Source organism: Bemisia tabaci, chromosome 4 (genome assembly GCF_918797505.1).
Source record: "Bemisia tabaci chromosome 4, PGI_BMITA_v3".
In the NCBI taxonomy this organism is placed as follows: Eukaryota; Metazoa; Arthropoda; class Insecta; order Hemiptera; family Aleyrodidae; genus Bemisia; species Bemisia tabaci.
The window spans coordinates 9,872,888-9,891,590 of record NC_092796.1 but is presented as its reverse complement, the minus strand read 5'-3'; the positions used below and the strand labels follow the sequence as shown (position 1 = coordinate 9,891,590).

General features: G+C 42.3%; 1 protein-coding gene across 1 annotated transcript in view; it reads left to right on the top strand.

The window, feature by feature from the left end:
- LOC109043344 (uncharacterized) overlaps positions 1-14,445 on the top strand; it is a 173,989-nt gene extending 159,544 nt beyond the window's left edge. Inside the window, exon 6 of the mRNA XM_072299280.1 lies at positions 14,223-14,445. Within this exon, the coding sequence (XP_072155381.1) occupies positions 14,223-14,396 (174 nt within the window). The 3' untranslated portion in view covers positions 14,397-14,445. The remainder of the gene's footprint in view (positions 1-14,222) is intronic.
- The last annotated feature ends 4,258 nt before the right edge of the window (positions 14,446-18,703 follow it).

Below are 18,703 nucleotides of genomic sequence, written 5' to 3'. Positions count from 1 at the left end.
CAAATCGGTTTGAAAGTCATCTATGACAGAAAATTGAACTCTATGAGCCTATCGAGCTAGACAGATGGAGATTAATCAGTCTTGATAAGGAGTCGTTAACCGGTGTGGTGGTGGCGCGTGCCAAGCCAGGCATGAACGTGCTCACCTCCGTTTCCCTCTGTCGGCTTCATTAGCTCCGAATTATGTCATTAGGATAACTTCCTTCGTTCTATCCCTTCCTTAGAGCCAATTAGATCAATAATGCAGTTGCTAGTCATGAGAAAATCGAAGCGTGAGATATTTCTGTTTTAATCTAACCAACCGAGAGCTTGAAACAGCGGTGAAATTCGGTTACGAATTATGGTGTATCAACTCCAAGGGTTTCAACTCGAATTTTTTCAGTCTAGCTCGGCTTAAAATCACATATCTCACTCGGAACTATTTATGACAATTATCTAAGACTATAGTATCCATAGATCGCTGCGAAAATAACATTTTCCCCTCCAAAGGCCTCTGCGCCTTTTGTGGGAGGAAAATGTTATTTGGGTGGTTCCATTGGTTTCTTCGTGAAATTTTACTTTAGAAACACTCCTTAGAATTTAAAATGTGACGAATTAGGCATCAAATTTGCAATTTTTGTTAAAAATTTCATGTTCGACCTCTCTGATTGACTCAATCCAGTGTGCGCCACTGGTGCTTGAGAGGCGCCTTTAATACTGCCATGCTAAGGAAGAATACCGTATGAACATTCGAGAGTTGCCAAATTTCCCTTGATAAAACATGTATTTTTGACAACATTCATGCATATTTCTCCTTGAAATTTTCAGACATTTTAGATTAAATTGCGTACAAAATTGTCTGAAACTTTTGGAAAATAATCTTCGCAATTTTCCTTGTAAATTTAGTTTTTATCGGAGGAAACTTGGCAACGTCTGAAGGCTCATACGGCGTTCCTCCTTAGCACGGCAGAATAAAGCTCCGAGCCACTCGACTTTTAAAAGAGGGTTGATTCCTCCGAATCGAATTCGATACAATTCAGGGCCCGTTTTTGAGTTCCCGGTGCTTAATTGGTCCAAGTCCGATCGATCGAAGCGCCCCGGAGGAGCATTTGGGGGCCATCTGTTGCGCATGGTTGCCGAACCGTACCGAAAATCGAACGAATAACCCACAATTCACCGTTCACCGACGGATCGATTTGGCGGTGGACGGTTTGCGTGTCGCGGCGACTCGAGGAAACATAAAGATAGTGCGCGGTTTCGTTCGACTCGGCTGCACGCAACTCCTTGGTCCCTCCGGGAAGGACGGAAGAAAGAGGAAGTAACCGGTGCTTTCTTCCCCTAAACAATATGTCGTCTGTCTCTGCGCTACAACAGTAAATTACTCCAGACAAAGGCACTTTCGAAGATGACCGGCCCCCCGCCCCCCTTCCACCAGCGAGCGATTGGTATGTACTTAACTCTTGAAGTGTATTTTCGTGTGCGGGGTTGGATGCCGAATGGGCCAGACATGCTACGAATTGAAGCACTACGCAACCTAATTTGTCTCCAGAATATCCAGACGAAATCGAATCACACAACGGAAAGTCGGGAGGAACGGGACACAAAATATTCGGAAGTAACATTGGTTAAATGGCAAAATTACTAATTGCGCCATTCCTTTTGGCCTATGTTTAACATGCTCGATAGTGGTTTGTTCAAGAGTTGATTTCCGAACATTCCGTTGTCTAAATTGTTTTCGTGGTAAGATTTTGAGGAGAAAGTAAATGCTGATTTCTCTAGCTCAGACCTTATCTAGTGGTCTCTTTTGTATGAGTCTTTAGGATTTCCTACATTGAATAATAAAGATTTTAAATTTTCTGTTTGACATAAGCAACTAAGGAAGTAATCTTGACAATCAGGCACAAAAAATTCGAATAGGATGAAAAGTGCACAAATCAATCCAAATCCTCTGGCCAAATATGCTAATGTTTGGTAAACTTGCTGCACATAGTTTTTATGCCATATAGAGAGTGGCTCAACAGTTATGTAAGAAGCATTTGAACTATAAGCCCCAAATTATGTCGATCTCCTCCAAGAATTTCAAAACTTGAACTGTTGAATTTTACTCAATATTCGTGCATACTGTCCTTTTTACGATAAAGCGTCCTGGAACCTTACTTAGTCCCAACGTAAATAATATAGGGCATCGCCGTAAAAAAGGGATCTTTTAAAATGTAGAACGACCAAGAGCACGGTCCTCAACGTTCCACCTGTCGGCAAGAAGGTGGCTCTCCATTTGTCCCTGCTTATGAGAGCGAACCCGTGCCCTCAAAGAGATCACCCCAAGTCTTCGGCAAGAAGCGCGCGGTGGACGTTGCATTCCATCTGGTCCCGAAATTATAATTCCAAATCATCGGGTCGGCCGATGAGCGATAGAGGGAAGATGTGCCGCGGCCATAAATGCAGCTCGTAAATATGCGGATTTGGGGAGAGCAAGTGGCCCGGCGCAAGGTGTTCCATGTTTTCCCGGCCACGTTTCCGGTGTCCGCTACACCCCCGACTTCCGCGCGGCAACCTGTCCCTCCCCGCGGCCCCGATCGCAGACGCCGATATCGGCAACGCGCCCCTCGCGCCGGCTCGTGGATCCTCTCATCCCTTGGCTCATCCTCCTCGACCCCAGGATAATACCAATCTCGAGATAAGAACATCCTAAGTGTTGTGTAAAAGCTAACGGGACCCGCGGTTTCCTCGGCAAGGGTCCGTTGCACGTGTCGAGGAATCGTGTTTAAATGGTTGTTGCTTTAGCATAATCTAAAACTAGGGAGGGGAGGAGGGGTCCGCCCCTCAGTGACCGCAAAGACAGAAATTGAAGAAATGGAATACGGCACTCCATATTGGCCGTGCTTCTCGGTCATGTAACCGAGTTCTCAGCTTGTATAGCCCTGCGGGCTGATTGTTGAAATTCATAGACAAAGAGATAGATAAAGAAGATGAAGCGACCATATGGTTTGAGATGGGTATTTCTCATAGACTAAGGGAGAAAATGATGGGCTAACTAACAACGTGGGTTGGTGTTAGTTAGTCTATTATCTATACCTTCTTTGTCCATTGCAACCACCTGCATCCACCCGTAGAATCCCTCCATGTCCCTTTTGTCTATAGCTTCGTCTATCTATTTCAACAATCAGCTCTCAGCTGTGATAACTGTTTTCTGAGGATATTGTAATAAGTAATGCTGACATGACAGTTGTATTTTTTGAAGAGATAGTGCAAAATACAGGGACTCTGAGCAACATTTACGCACTGAGCAAAATATTAGTCGAGCCGACCAATTGATTGATCACACCGCATAAAAGGTAAGTTACGGCACCAGAAGGTTCTCATTCGTGATACAATGTTTCTTTTATTATAACAAAACAAATCTCATTAGGACAACAAAAAATCTCTCATCGCGTTCATATTGAACTCGCCGTAATAAGTTGTTTTATGGACGCAATGAGAATTTTTCGCAGTGCGACAATAACCTAAGTGAGAAACCGTCTTCTACATTGTAGTAAAATCAAAGTTTCTCGACTTATCACTAAATACTAAGCAGAAAACATCCGTTCTTCACGGAGAAAAATGGATTGCTGATTTAAAAATTAAATTGTTCAAAAAATACGTCCGACATGTTTCAAATGTACATTTTGCACTAGTAAAAAGCTAAAACTATGGGGGTGGTTAAATTAACATTTTTAATTGTAAAACCCACATTGAAACATGTCGAACACTTTTTATTTACAAAATTGATGAAGCAGCAATTCCTCTTTTTCCTATGTATTTTCTGAAGGATTGTTGTGCGTTTTCGTCCTTAGGACGCTGACGGAAAAGGGAGTGTCGTGAAGTTGCAGCATGATTTCATCGGTTCCGAAGACGATTTCGGATGCATCGGGAAGAGGAAGTTCCAGAGTGAGAGAAGAGAAACAAAAGGAAAAGGGGAATAATTGCATTATGATCCGCTGGGCTCATGGTGAAACTTAAGAAGTTAAGACGGATAGCGGGAGTAATACACTAGCAACCCCTTCCTCGGACGAGTGATCTTTCTCAAAAATTACGCACTGGTGATTTCCTTACGTTGGATACGGTTCGTTGGCCGCCAAGAAGTTCCCACGCCGGTGTTTAAGAGGCAGCTCATATATTCCCATAAATTGCTCAGCCCGAATCCATGCCCGAATCAGCCTCTGTTGCCAACTGTGCGGAAGTCAAAATTAAAAGAATACGCAACTGCTGCTCGAATCATGGACAAATCAGCGGGCTGATTATTGGAATTGACAGACAAACTTACAGACCAAAAAGACGTTGGGAGTGTGGAGCGAGCCTATTGGTTGAAATGGGTGGTTCCTATCGACTAAGGGAGGAAATGATGGACTAACTATTCGGTCGCTCGTGGGTTGCCGTTAGTTGGTCTGCTACCTACCTCTTTTGTCCATTGCAACTACACGCCGCCTCCACCGATAGAATCCCTCCATATCCCTCTTGTCTTCTTTGTCTATAGCTTTGTCTATCAATTTCATCAACTGGCCCGCAGGGGTTTTGATAAGCATCAATGTTTCCAAAAAATTGTAGTGTCGAGAATAGGAGCGAGAATGGGCCTTTAGACAAGGTATGAATCGAAACACTACAAACGTTTTCTTTTCAGAACTTTGCGAGAAAATAAATCACAAAATTGAAATTCTGGAATACAACTCATATGCAATATAAATGATTAAAATGAACATTTTGAAGAGGAACACGAAACGTTTACTCTGTTTTAAATCTTGTCTGCAGATCACATCAGAAATATTAAAAAAAAATCCGAAATACATATAGTTTTACTGGACATTTTAAAACTAACCAATGCTCAGTACTATTCCCTTTAAATTTATTTTACCACGGTCAGGTCAATTTTCTGGAATCGCCCAATAAATATTTGTTTACAGAAAGTTTTTGGCTCTACTTTCCATTCACATAAGGATCAAGTATATTTTCTGCTAGATGTAATCAAAATCTTTCAAATCTCAAATATTTTCAAGCCCTTAGAATTATAAATAAAATTTTTATAATATTTTCGATCATAAGTAGTTTGATTTTGACCTCTACAATTTTCAAAATGTTTCACAACCCACCCAAGTTGCTCAACACCGTTGAAAAGAATGATAGTTGGCGCGAAATAGATAAGATAATTTTGCGCGACGTGTCAACAATGCTCAACACCCACCTGTCCGACTGGACCTCGTTAATGCACCAGCCATCGGTGAATTCGGGAGGAGCCACCGGTGTAAGTCATGGACCTGTGATTTCAGTGTCTTTGCGAGTCGGCCTCGTAATTTCTTGCCCCTTGAAGACAACTAATGGACTACCAGTGCTTTTTGTCAAGAACATATGTGCCTTAAATTTCGGGTCCGTTCGGAGAGCGTTTGGCAATTTGCTAATTCACTGGACTTTCGAGTTTCGAGGCAAAATTAGACTTGTTTGAACCATCGGATCGATCAATCTATCAGGAAAACTGAATGAAATCAGATTTATTTCAAGCTGATACCAAGCCTTGGAATTTGTTCGAATTAGTGTTACCGATTGAACGTACTTTGGGCTGTGATTTATCTTGAGGAAAGAGCAAGGAACGTTGGGGGATAATGTGCGCTTCTGGGCAAGATTGTTGTCTGCTAAAATTGCACCACACATTTCGTTCGTTTCGATCGTATTGATCTGCTTCGGGTTTTTTAAAGTAAAGTCATTGCGTGTTTGCCACAAATTTTTAAAAATTTAGACAAAGTTATTTAAATAAAAAAGAAAAAACTAATTGAAAGATTTTCAATTGTGTTTTGGAACTTGAATACGTTCTTCCATGTAAACGCAAGGTTTTAATTTCTAGAACTATATCTTCGCTCACAAGATTGAATTTGTAGTTCATCGAACTGAAATTTAGTCCTCTTCTAAAGCGAATAGCGACTACATAAGTATTCGGATCGTACAATCAAGATTCTTTTCTCCATGTGTAAAAGCTCGATATTTTTGACTACACCAGGTATAGCCTGCCTCCTACTTTCCAGCTACTTTGTAACAAATTTACCCGTACCAGAGACAATTTATTGCCTAGCAAAGTGAACATTACAACATTCATCGATCATCAATAGGCGAATTTCATTTTATTCTTTGTTCAAGAAGTTGCTCATCAATCACCATCAGGATTAGGTAAAAATTAGCGTTGACCTCCGAATTTAACTTGTGCCTCGCGCGACTACTTTGCCTAGATTGTTAGTGCGGGGTCTCTTACATATCGACGGTGAAACTACCAAACCACGTATCTCGTTTGCGGTGTTTAAAAATCTACGCTCGCATTTTATTTTTTTGAAGCAGACCAAATCAATATCATTCCTTGAAATTTTCATAGAATTTTCTCCGCACGAAGAGGAAAAATCGAAGAAATTTTCAAGACTGGACGTTAAGTAGTTTTTCATTTAAAAAATAAAGTATGACAGGAAGTCTGCGACGTCGCAAACCGAGATACGTGGTTTGGTAGTTTCACCGTCGATATATTGTTTATATTCCTACTTGACCAATATTTCATGACGAATTCAGTCAGTGCTCCCATATCCCAGAGCAGGTTCCAAATTCCGGATTTTTCTAAATTTTCCCCGGAACTTTTGAAATTCCCAAAATTTTCCGGATCTTCTGCATTTTCCGGAACTTTTGAAAAAATCTAAAGTTAACCCGGAACTTTTGACGCTCATAGAGTGGGAGAAATTGGAATCAAAAGTCCCGCGTCCCGGAACTTTTGACGGACATGGAATCTAAGCTCTGAATTCAGTCATACTGCGTCTAGCGGTCTATTCACCCGGATTGGCTCATCCCTGCCGGTGTTTCCCCGAATAAACCCCGGGCGGTTTTCGCGGAAGGCATCGCATGTCTGGAGCTCCTCATTTTCCTCGACCCCCTCGGACTTGGGCCGGGACTAATGTCCGAGTCGCCCCACGACACCCGATAATCGGCCTCGCGGGGTGATCCGGGACTCGAAATGAGAGCTCGCCGTTCTGCATTACCATACCGGACTCCGGACTCCGGTCAGCGGTCACCGGGAGAGTTATCCGCGCGAGCACCGCTAAATTAGCCGGTACCGATCCCGGGCCCATGTTGCCCTATGCAGAGCAGCACGGTAACGGCCAAATGGTTCCGACTTTGCCAAGATTTTATATTCAGCCTCTGTGCCCGGTACCCAGTACCCGCCGCGTTTTTTAACTGTCATATCACCCTGTTGCCATCTTCCATTCGAAAGGAAACGGTTGGTAAAGTTGAAATGCATCAATGACAGGGCCGGATTAAGGGGGTGGCCACATGGGCTGAGGCCCATGGCGGCATATCTGAGGGGCGGCAAAAATTTGCAATTTTTTAAAGAGTAGGTATAAAAAAAATCGGATTTATAAAAACGAAATTACAACGAGAAAAGGCGACAAAATCTCTCATTTCCTGAGAGTATAGTAATTTCTAAATTTGTCGTCTCTTAGTGATACAAGAGACAGCACCCTCAATAAGTCGAGTTACGAGAGAAACCAAACACGCAATTTGGCCCAGAACGGCGTGACTTAGAGAGAAATGATAACGAGAGATGCAAAGGAGAAGCCCTCGACGCGGCGATCGGCATGTAACACATATTAGCGCCTACAAGACTGCACGAATACTTCACGCATTGCATCAAACACAATGCGGTCATTGCGGTCAGCGTGAAACGGATAACGCCTACAAGAATGAATGAATACTTCACGCATTGCTCCAAACACGGTGCGGTCTGCGCGGCGCAGCGGCTGAAGTTAAAATTATAAAACCACATTTATGTTTGTTCTTTCATAATTTTTTCGTTCATTTCTTATGAATGGAAGGCCTTGTCTACACAGAGATAGGTTTACGGAACTTAACTTTCGCGCAAAGTTTCGTGAACTTTAGCTAGTAGTGTTGACAGGGCTTTCCCAAAAAATGTGTTCAACACGAGTAAATGCGTCTTATGCACCCCTCCTCCGCTGGCACGTTCATCTGATGGTTTTTATCGAGTTTCAAAACGAATGAGAAGGGGGCGGCGAAATATAGGCGGCCCATTGGCGGCAAGTAGGTGAATCCGGCCCTGATCGATGAAACATTTAGGCGTCGTTTCTAAACAGCTCCTTTCCTCAGGGTATCCCATATATGGACCGAGTTCGTCAGAAAGGAACCATCAAGCATCAAGTCGAAACTGAGAAAAAGAGTTTTGAAGTTTTGTTCCTGCATAAGGCTCAATGTAAGGAATAAATTTTAACCCCGCTTTTTAATAACTAATTTCTGTTTTCCGACTTTCGGTTTTTTTTTGGCAGGAGAAAATATGAGGTGTACGACTAGTGGAACTCAAAACCATACTTGACTCAATTTTTTCGGAAATTTGGGTTGGCTCCTTTCTGATCAACTCGGTCCATATAGTTTACATTGGGAATGTCTTACATCGTCTGGAATGGAACGCCGCAACAGTAGGTATACGACCAAAGACTTCCCTCAATGTGCGTCATGTAGAACAAAACTCCCTCTTGCGGCAACACCGTTTACATCTTCCTTCCGTATGGATCTTCTATTCTCCGCACGAAGGAGTTCAAGTCAATTTTTAAGAAAGCCCCGTATCGCGTCGGTGTACGTTCATGAAAGAGCTCAACTAAATTTCTTCTTACATTGCTTTTTTAGAGCAGCGTCAAATTATGCATCTTCTCCCTGCTGATCCGTGCCGTAATTGACGTAGTCAATGAAATTACTTCAGACGTGATTTATTGCTACCTTTGTCTTTATGTGTCTTGCACCCACGGATAGAGACTGGATGTCTCCTTCAGTTTATCTCTTTACTCCTCATTTTCAGACATTATCCGAGTCAAGTTGACAGAGTCGGTCGCACTAAAATGAGTGATCTATGAGCACCTGAGTAAAAAGTGCTAAACTCCTGCTGGCAGGAGTTTCTTTTCATTCTCTACTTGATATAAATTTAATGTCCATCTGCAGATAGAAAAATATATTAAAATTGTATTGTATGTGAGTAAGGACGATGTCTTACCTGAAAGAAAAAACAATTCGCTGATCTTTTTTCCTTTTTTTTTCTTGCACAAAGGCCTTAAAGATACATTTTTAACCTTTCAAAATGTTGTAAAAACTATTACGGTTAGGTATATTCTGTGCAAATTATACTAGTTTTTCTTCAAAATTCACTCTATTTTATTCCATGTCGGATAATATATTTCACAATCTCCTATTTTGCTTGGCTTAACTCCTCGGCTACCGTTTTTATACCGCATTAAATTTTTGGTATTACAGACCAAAAAATGCGCTTTGCCGAGAGTACTTACTAAGCAGAAAATCAGATTTTATCAGATTGCACGCATTATATTTATCCTGGATCTTATTGTAATACAGTCACAAAAAATGAAGAGCGAACTACGCTCTCCTAAAAGGTATGGACATAAGTGGATTTAATCCTTCTTTTTATCGACGTGATTAGAATTCTGAACTTGATTTATGGAACGTACAACGAGTGTCGATGTGGTTGAAGATGCTCAAGCTGCTGAATGAAGCTCAATGCGTATGCAAAACTCACGGAAAATGTGTCTGAATGAACAGGTTCCTTGACTCTTCAGCCAAGTCGGTGTATGTTGTCACTTCTTACGTTTATTTGCCGATTAGTTGATTTATCAATCAGAATCTCATTTTCTATGAAAAAATACCCATATAGGGTGAAAGAGTCAAAAAATAATACAAACTTGTCGCGAACGCATTTTCTTAAGACGCACATCTTTATCACTAATTATTTTTTTGAAATTATGCGGCAAGCATGATCATTTCCTGTACATTTTCTAACTTAAAAATCTTTTCTATTTGCTCCCTTTGTTTATTATCCTTTTCTTTCCGTTTTTCCTCTCTCTCTACCTTTTTTTAAAATTTTAAGTTTACTCCTGCCATTATTTTTTAAACATGCGGTCCTTTCATTTGGATAGTTAAGGATGCATTTTAGATGTGACAGAAGACAGAAACGCACAAGAAGTTTATCAATCAATTGAAAAATAATTAACGAATTGAATTTGGCTCGTAAAAGTACATTTTAATGAAAACGCATAACTCCAACATAAATTTGCCGTTAAAATTCTATTCAACTGAAAGAATACACGTGTGGAGGTATGTTTATATTTCCTCTACGTTAAAAAAAAAAAAAAAAAAAAAACAAACCCGCGCATAATCGATTGTATCACGAAAGACGTCACCATCCAATCTCGCGAAAAGGGAAAAATAAAGAAGAAAAAGTGGCGCCATAATTCTCGAAAGGTTTTAATCCTCCACAGCAATAAGCCCGATTGATCACAGACAGATCTGTGACCACCCTTCCACCCTTCTTCCGTTAAGAGACGTCTCGCAAAATGATGAGGAGAAGAGTGCTATCTGCGCTTTTCTTTGACCCATCACTTCTATTAGGAAAAACTATTAACGCGGCTCATATGGAAATGATTCATTTCTCTGAACGCTGCTGTCCGCTTAAAGTCTCTCTAAGCGTCATAAATACCTCTTTGGAAAACGCCGCGCAAAAGACACGACGACGCAAACCTATGTAAATAACCGCGACTCGATAGAAACAGTGCGTCCACAAATAATCTGCTGTTAACTTTATTTTACGAGTCGGAGCTTATTAAAAAGTTTCTGGCGCCGCTGTCAAAGCTCAGGAGAAAGAGTCAGTGCGACCATCGCGTCGGATGAACTTCACGAGCAACCTGGCAACCCTGCGCTAGGTTAGTGGTCAGAGTGGCTGTTTAAAGGAAGCGACTACCGGCATTCAGCGTTGATTTTATGTCGGCGCGCATTTAGCAGAATTAGAGGGATCAAAGTCACCTTTCAGCGGTCGCTGGGCACGGAAAATGGGCGTATTTCTGTCAAACGGAACTACGCGCATTATGACGTGAGCCCTGTTGTGCATATATTCTTTTGGGTCTCAGGGCTCATCTCTTAATGCACATAGTTCCGTTTCGTAGAGATACGTCCGAATAAGAAAAACGATTGTGAAATTGACCATAAAAACGGTCGCGCGGTCAGTACAGGTTCCACCTGCGGGTGAACCTCGAGCGATCATCAGGGCAGGATCATCCAGAGACGGTATCTTGATCCCTGCATAGAATGTCCTAAATCGAAATGTGATACTTTGGAATTGTTTTCTATCAATAAACCAACCGGCCCTTTGGGCATTTTATGGTATGGTGGTCGTAGCGCTGGCCCTAAGCTCAGGAGGTCTCTGGTTTGCTCCTAGTTTAGTTCAAAAACACAGGAGAAAATACGGGAAACAAGACTAAAATACCCTGCCTTAGCCTTGCTTTAGCCTTTGTTTCCAGGTTTTCTCCCATATTTTTGAATTCACCATTGTTACGGGCTACTGCTTCAGAAATTTTAACCTAAGTTCTCCTTTAGGTGACTTGAGTTTGATGGTCTCAGCCGAGGGTCACGGTCACCTGGAGCTGTTTGTAAAAGGACCAGAGGACCAAGTCCCTGAGGGATATTTAAAAATTAATAATTTTAATAAAAAAATGTTTTATTATCCCTCTGGATTTTATCTTTTTAGCCGTTTTAAGAAGAGTTAAGGTCTCCAAAAGTATTTTTTATACAGGCTTTTGTGTACCAAACAATGCGCGCAATGCTCTAATACTGCAAAGATTGATTTATAATAATGTTGACACTGGAAGTCTCTCTAAGCGTCATTAATACTCATTGGCAAACAATCGAAGGAGGAATTTTCTATTATTAACACAAATCCAACATACATAAATAGATTTCGACATTCGTTCTAGAAAAATAGGATCGGAACGATAATAAGTTCATTAATCCCTGGCGTACGTTTCAATTCCGTAGAATTTTGTCGAGTGCATTCGTTTTCTGCGTAAAGCTGATGAGGAGGAATGCTTCCTAAACAATTTCTGATTTAGATCCTGTGTTTTGGCCCATGCCTCGTTTAAGGTCGTTTAATAACTTGTTTTGCCGAGAACATAGAGACGCAATAAAATACGACCAGTAGTTGGTAAAGCACGTGTTTCACTTAGTTTTTGCATAAACTTTCTCAGTTTTGCGGAGGAACGCTCTTCTATGAACTTCTCGGCGATTTTGGTTCGATGTTGGAATCTGAAGATTGGTAGTGATATTTACCGTTTTGAAAGGTTTTCTGCTCTTCTGGGACCTGAGAGCTCCATATCTCGACATCAGTGACGTGGTGTGCTTTGCGATGTATAGATTGATACGCCACTCAAAGCTATGAAAAAAGATCGATTATCAGGGTGTTCGCAGCGAACACCTTAGTTATCGATTCTTTACCATAGCTTCAAATGGCGAGATATCGATAATCGATCATCATGTCCGTTCTCTCCCTATACAGACACTCCAACTTTGATATAGTGAAGTTTCCTAGCTCCTCTTTTGGGGGAAAAATAGGAACCAACACTGAAAAAAAATATGGTAGATTTTACTATACTCTGACACAGTGATCCGAGTATGGCAATAAAAACCTGACTCTATGGTAGTATTTACTAAATTAGGGTAAGTATCACCAGAGTCCTAGTAAAAGCCACTACAATTCCGGTTTTTTTCACTAGATAGTATCACTGCGTAAGAAATCAAGTAGACTTATAGTAGATGTTACCATACTTTTTTTCCAGTGAAGACAGTATGCAAAAAGTACCAAATGGTCACCAAGTTTTTAGCAGACTTACCATAAATGGAGAAGATGCGTTTCCCGTTTCGTCCTCCCCCGGCTTCGTCACTTAGTTCCAAGCTCCTCCACCGTAAGCAGCACCGTCGTGTCGGAGCCGGTAACTTAACAATCACAGACCGATCCTCCCACTGGACACACGCTACCCTCTTACCCCATGATTAACCGACCACCGCGCCGCCACCGATTGCCCCTTTGTTCTTTCCAGCCTCATACGATTGTGCTTAGGAAAAATGCCGTATGAGCACGCTGATGTTGCCGCATATCAACTCACATTCAATCGTAAGCAAAAGCAAACTGGAATTTGTTTGTGGTGAAGAATCAATACACGGATAAAAAGTTCGTCACGAGAACTGACCATTCGATGTTCCAAATCATGCCAACTATACTTGGTCTGTCGAATCGAACGTTCGGTTCCTGTAACCAAACATCTTTCCATTAGTGCACTTTAACTCTCAAGTTTGGTTACCCGTACTGAAAGTTAGGTTTGACGTACCAAACCGTTGTGATGATGCGGAATTCCAAACTTTCGTGTAATAATAACCAAACCTTGTTTTGGAACGCAATTTTCCTCGTAGTAATTTTCCTCCCTTTTTGCGAAGATGAAAAAAATGTCAAACCATGACTAGGGTCTCTCATGGACACAAAAAAGCTCGCCTCAAGTATAATGCGTCAGTGCAATACCCGACTACTGCCGTGCTAATTAAAAATGCCGTATTCTAATGTTGCGAAATTTCCTGTCAAAAAAAAATTACTTTTGAAGAAAGTTATGAATATTTTTCCTCGAAATTTCCAGACTTTTCAGGTCAAATTCTGCGAAATCCTATGAAAATGAGGAGAGAAATATACATAAATTTTCCTGAGAATTGTGATTTTTCGAAAGAAAGGCAACGCCTGATGGGTCATACGACGTTTTTCCTTAGCACGGCAGACTACTGGAGTGGCCTCCGTGGTCCGTGCGTGCGCTCTGCTCTTCAGGCGTCGCCTCAAAAGATCGCCGAGGACAATTTGGACGCCGCGTCGACAATAGGGAGCGCAGACTCCTCACGCTATGGGAATATTTAATCTCCAGTCCAGGACTCGAATTCGAACGCCGCATGGAAGCCGCACCAATTAGGAGGTGCACGCCACCTGCAGCCGAATAAACCACACGCATACGCTCACCTAGGCCTCTTGCTTCCTTTCCTTCCGAAATTACGGCCTTTTAGGTCCGTTCCTCCTCTTCTGTCACAAAATTGAGGATGTTCCATGGAGATGCATCTTACAATTGGACGTATTTCTATCAAACGGAACTACATGTGCATTAAGACATGAGCCCGGAGACCCATAAGAATACGTGCATTGCAGGGCTCACGTCATAATGCACATTGTTCCACACATAGAAATACGTCCAATTAAGGGTATCAGGGTGACTTTATACGGAGGAAATTTGTTGCAACTGAATATCTTATGACGTGTTTTCATAAACAGTATTTTAAAAATTACTAATTTTCATGTATTTTTTATTGTTTCAGGAGAAACCTCATAAATGTAGTTTATGCGCCAAGTCTTTCCCCACGCCTGGTGACTTAAAATCTCATATGTATGTTCACAACGGATCGTGGCCCTTCAAATGCCACATATGCAACCGAGGCTTCAGCAAACATACAAATTTGAAGAATCACTTGTTCCTACACACGGGTGAGTAATCGGTTTATCGCACCTCATTTGCATGTTGCATAAGTTTTAAAACAAAATTCACAAATGAAAGGTCACGCGAAGTAAGGCCGCACTTTCAATTTTACGCTCATATTTTTCATTTTATATTTTTTAAAAAAGTTTTATTATTTTCCCCCGGCTTGGATTTGTTACGTAATACTGGGTTTGATCCCCTCTCCTCCTTGTAACACACCGTATCGTTAGCTCAAAGCCCCCTTTCCCGAAGCGAGTCACGAAATACTTTTTTTTTCTGCAGTTTATTTCTCTTCTATTCCTGTTTATTTATTAACTGAGGAATCAAAAGTCATCTATAGACATGAGCTTAACATAGAAATTATTTTATTGTCAATAGATATCAGGGGTATTTTGGCACATACATGCTCCGGCTTTCAAATTTTCAGGGATTAAGTTATAAAATTGAATCTGTTTCCGCCGACCCACTCGTCAGTTCCACGCACTACTTGAACGGTCCCTTGAGAAAAATGTTGCTTGTTTTCCCGCTAACGAAATCAATTCGATCGAGAATTTACCCTGGGAACTTCGGGAATCTCCTTCGTGTTGGGGCCTAAGCTCCATCAGAATGAAAAGTTTAGTTCCCCTCGCGAATGCTACAGTGTAGACGACGCGACAAGCGCCTGGCCACCGAAGTGCACTTCTCTGCAGACGAGCGGACTCCGAATTCATAACTCGGACGGCCACCGTGCAGCGGTCACCGCCAACCGGAATCCACGGTGACTACTGTCACAGCAAAGCTCATTTAGCGGGGAAGCAATCAACTCTTAAGATCGCGCCGGATCAACAGTAAACTTCCATTTAATTAAACGATAATGCCACCGGCCTTCTTTCTACCCGCTCGTTCGAGTCTCCCGCGAGACGCCGGGACTGAGTCGTTAAGTCTCTCACTTCGGGGATCGGCGACGGTGCTTAAGCCGCTCGGAAACATGCATCTTCCATTTCCGAACTAAAAGGATTCCGCACTTAACAGTCGATAAATATGTTATTAAATACGCGACGGGATGGGCAGCGGGAAAAAAATCGCCGCGCAATCGATCGGACGCGATCGGGTTTTAATTGTGAGAATGGCAACAGAATGCGGCCGGGCTGAACGACGGGCCGTTGGATGTTGGATGTTGGACGTCGGATGTTGAATGTTGCGATTCGACGGTTTTCCTCGGGGGCAACGATTCCCGCCCGGTCTCCCACAGGGAGTCAATCGGAGCGCGCGGCGCGGCGGCGAATTCAGTAGCGCCCGTCAACGTGTAAGTTGTGGCGAGGTGTTGTTGCTCTCGGTGTTTGTTGAGTGTTTCTCCGGCCGGGGAGCGTTTGAATCGATTAACGTTTGGATTGAGGGGGCTGCTCCCCCCCTCCCCGGCCCCCTCGCCGAGCCTTTGGCTGTCGGATCCCTTCGTTTTACGACCGGTTGTCTTTTATGACGAAGTTCGGATCTCGCTGAGGAGGATCCGGCGGCGCTTGGGTCGATGTCTGCTGTGATCGAGTGATTTGCAAATTGTGATGAATTTTTTATTTTAGTCGAAGGTGGAGCAGAGAAAGTATTGCCATGTCTATTCAGTGGCGGGTCCAGAGTGGGTCGAAGAATGGTGCGGTAAACTTCGCACTGAAAAAAAAATCTCGGTGTATTTACTAAGAAAAGGGTAAAATTACCAATAATTCAGGGTTCTATTTGATCCCAGTTTTTTCTTGGTAAAATTACCATTTATGGAATTTGTAATTTTACCGAAATTTCTCGGTAAAATTATTGAACTTTTTCGGTAATTTTACTGGACCTTGGTAAAAACGCCAATATTTTTTATCGACTGTGGTAGAATTACCGAGATAAAATGGCAAAGTTACCGGGAATTGATTACCAATAAAAGTGGTATTCTTACCTGAAAAAAAACAGTAAAAATACCGGTTTTTAGGTAAGCTTACCAGTCTGTCTCGGTAAAATTACCAATAATTGGTAAAAAAAGTGAGATGGTAAAAATACCAACGGACCTTGGTAAAAACGCCGAGAATTGTTTTTCAGTGCGGAGTCTGCCACGATCCAGCAGAGGGTGGTCTCAAAGAGGGATAATAACACAATCGCTGGGTTTGACATCTTTAATAATAAGCTGCAACGCAAAGCTATAGCATACGCTCGAGCCACAAATTAGCAGGAACAGATCGTAATGGTTTCGATAGCCTTTGCGACGTACTTCGATACTAAATGAGAGCATATCTTTTACAACTGAACTGTTTGCAGTATGATCGGTCGATTTATCGATGTTCAAGCCGGTGTTTACGAATCTCATCAAAAATTAGTCGAACTCCTACTGATACGAGTGGGCATTTTCTTAGGAGAATCCGTCAACTGGCAGCATCGCAACAAAGTAGATTATACATCATGGCGAATAATTAAAATAAATCTTAAGTCCTACGCTCGAGTCGATTATCGCAATTGAGGATAAGATGAATGGTGCAACAGTGACTGAGACGTTGCCAGCGATGATCGGAATTCAGCCGGAAGGAATGAATTCCTGCGGAAGTGCAGGGCTATGCTCTCTGATTCTGATGATTAAGCAATGGAAATAGAGAGCCTAGTAGAAGTGTCAGAAAACTGTGCAAGTGGGAAACGTTTTTGAACTGGGAAGAGGAAACGCATGGTGAAATTTTACATTGTTGATTTGGATCGAGGGTTATGCATTTTTGGGGGTGAATAGCATTTATATTTAGGAAAACGTCCGTGGAAATTGCGGGCAAAATTGGCCAAAAATCGTCACCCCCCCCCCTTCCCGCTTGAAACAAGAGTTCAAGACTCTTAAATCCGGCGACAAGAAACTGCACTCTTAAGTCAATGCAATGCGGCATTGGTCCAAGAGGTTTTTTTTACCAGTGGACGAAATTATTACCGCGTAAAGCGAAGAAGAGAGAGAAAGAGGGTGGGGGTTCAATAATCTAATTATTAGCGTTGCGTATTTCGTAAGGGACGCACCCCTCAGGATGAGGAAAACGATCCGAAACGGGATAAGACGACTATTCGCTAGAGTTGGAGTGACTTGGCAGCGGAGGCCGTGGATCTAGAGTGGGCACTTGATAGGAATTCATTGTGGACGGCTACTGTAATCTTAGTAGTGAGTGCGAAATGACTCGTCCATCGGATCGCACTCGAACCCGACTCGAGCGGCCCGGACTGGACGCGGCCAGGGTAGTATTAGCGGCTCCAGCTCGGGGCAGCCTTCCCCAACGCAGCCCCGGGCGAGGACATTATATAGTTTTAATAATAACCCATATTTCTCCGGCTCTTTATTACCGGGGCAGCCTCATTCAGGAGTACCCGATATGCCCCGATATGCCCTCCTCGCATCCTTGCCCTGTGTTCTCTGTTCACTTGGCGTTGTTATTATAATTATTATTATTTCCATGCGTCTTGCTTGTCCTGCACGCCTCTGTCCAGTGTTCATATTTCACTTTGCACCCGCGCGTCTTCCTCTTGCGCTCCTGTGGTCGCCTTGATGCCGTCTTGAGCCTCTTGCCGGGAAACTCAAAGAAAATAGGACAATACAGGGTGATTCAGGGATAAACGGTCAGACTGCAGGAGCGTGTTCAATGGATCAAAATAAGACTTTTTTGTTGTATTAAGTTTTCTCCAAAAGTTCCCCCAGTCGTAGCTACGACCCCTTCCCCAAAATTTCGGAAAGGTTATTGTTTTTCCTGAATTTTGGCAACGCTTGTGAACCAAATCTCATGACAACTTGTACTTCCCTGTACTTTTATGCCTTGAGTTCAAATATGATCTGAAAAATAGAAATCTCAATTTAAAGAAGGGGTTTGGGGGTGTTTCTGCTTCTGCAGTCGAGCCGTTTAACCCTGGATCACTATGTATTTTCAGAGATTCAAAATAGTTCCTTTCAGAAGTCAACGCTCAGATCTGTCTTGTGATGACTGGTGTAGTAAAGAGTGGCCGTTGGTTTAGCAATCCTAAACTTCGCAAAAATATGCCTATAGTGAAGTGCGCACCTCGGCATTCATCATTCATCAGTCATTATTCGCGACTTTTTTTTATACTCTGCAATAAATCTTCATTTGACGAAAAATAGCGTTGATCTTCCAGTTAATTTATTTTATCATGGTTAGTGCGAGGTCTTTAAATATATTTTACCCGTTCAAAACGCTTCTAAAAAATTATGGGGGGATTGATATCCATGGCCCGGCAAAATGTGCGAATTACCAAACACAATGGTAATCGGGCGAAATCAGGTGGATCCATTGGATTTCCGCTAGATTGAAGGGACTTCAAACCGGTTTCCTGTAAACAGCC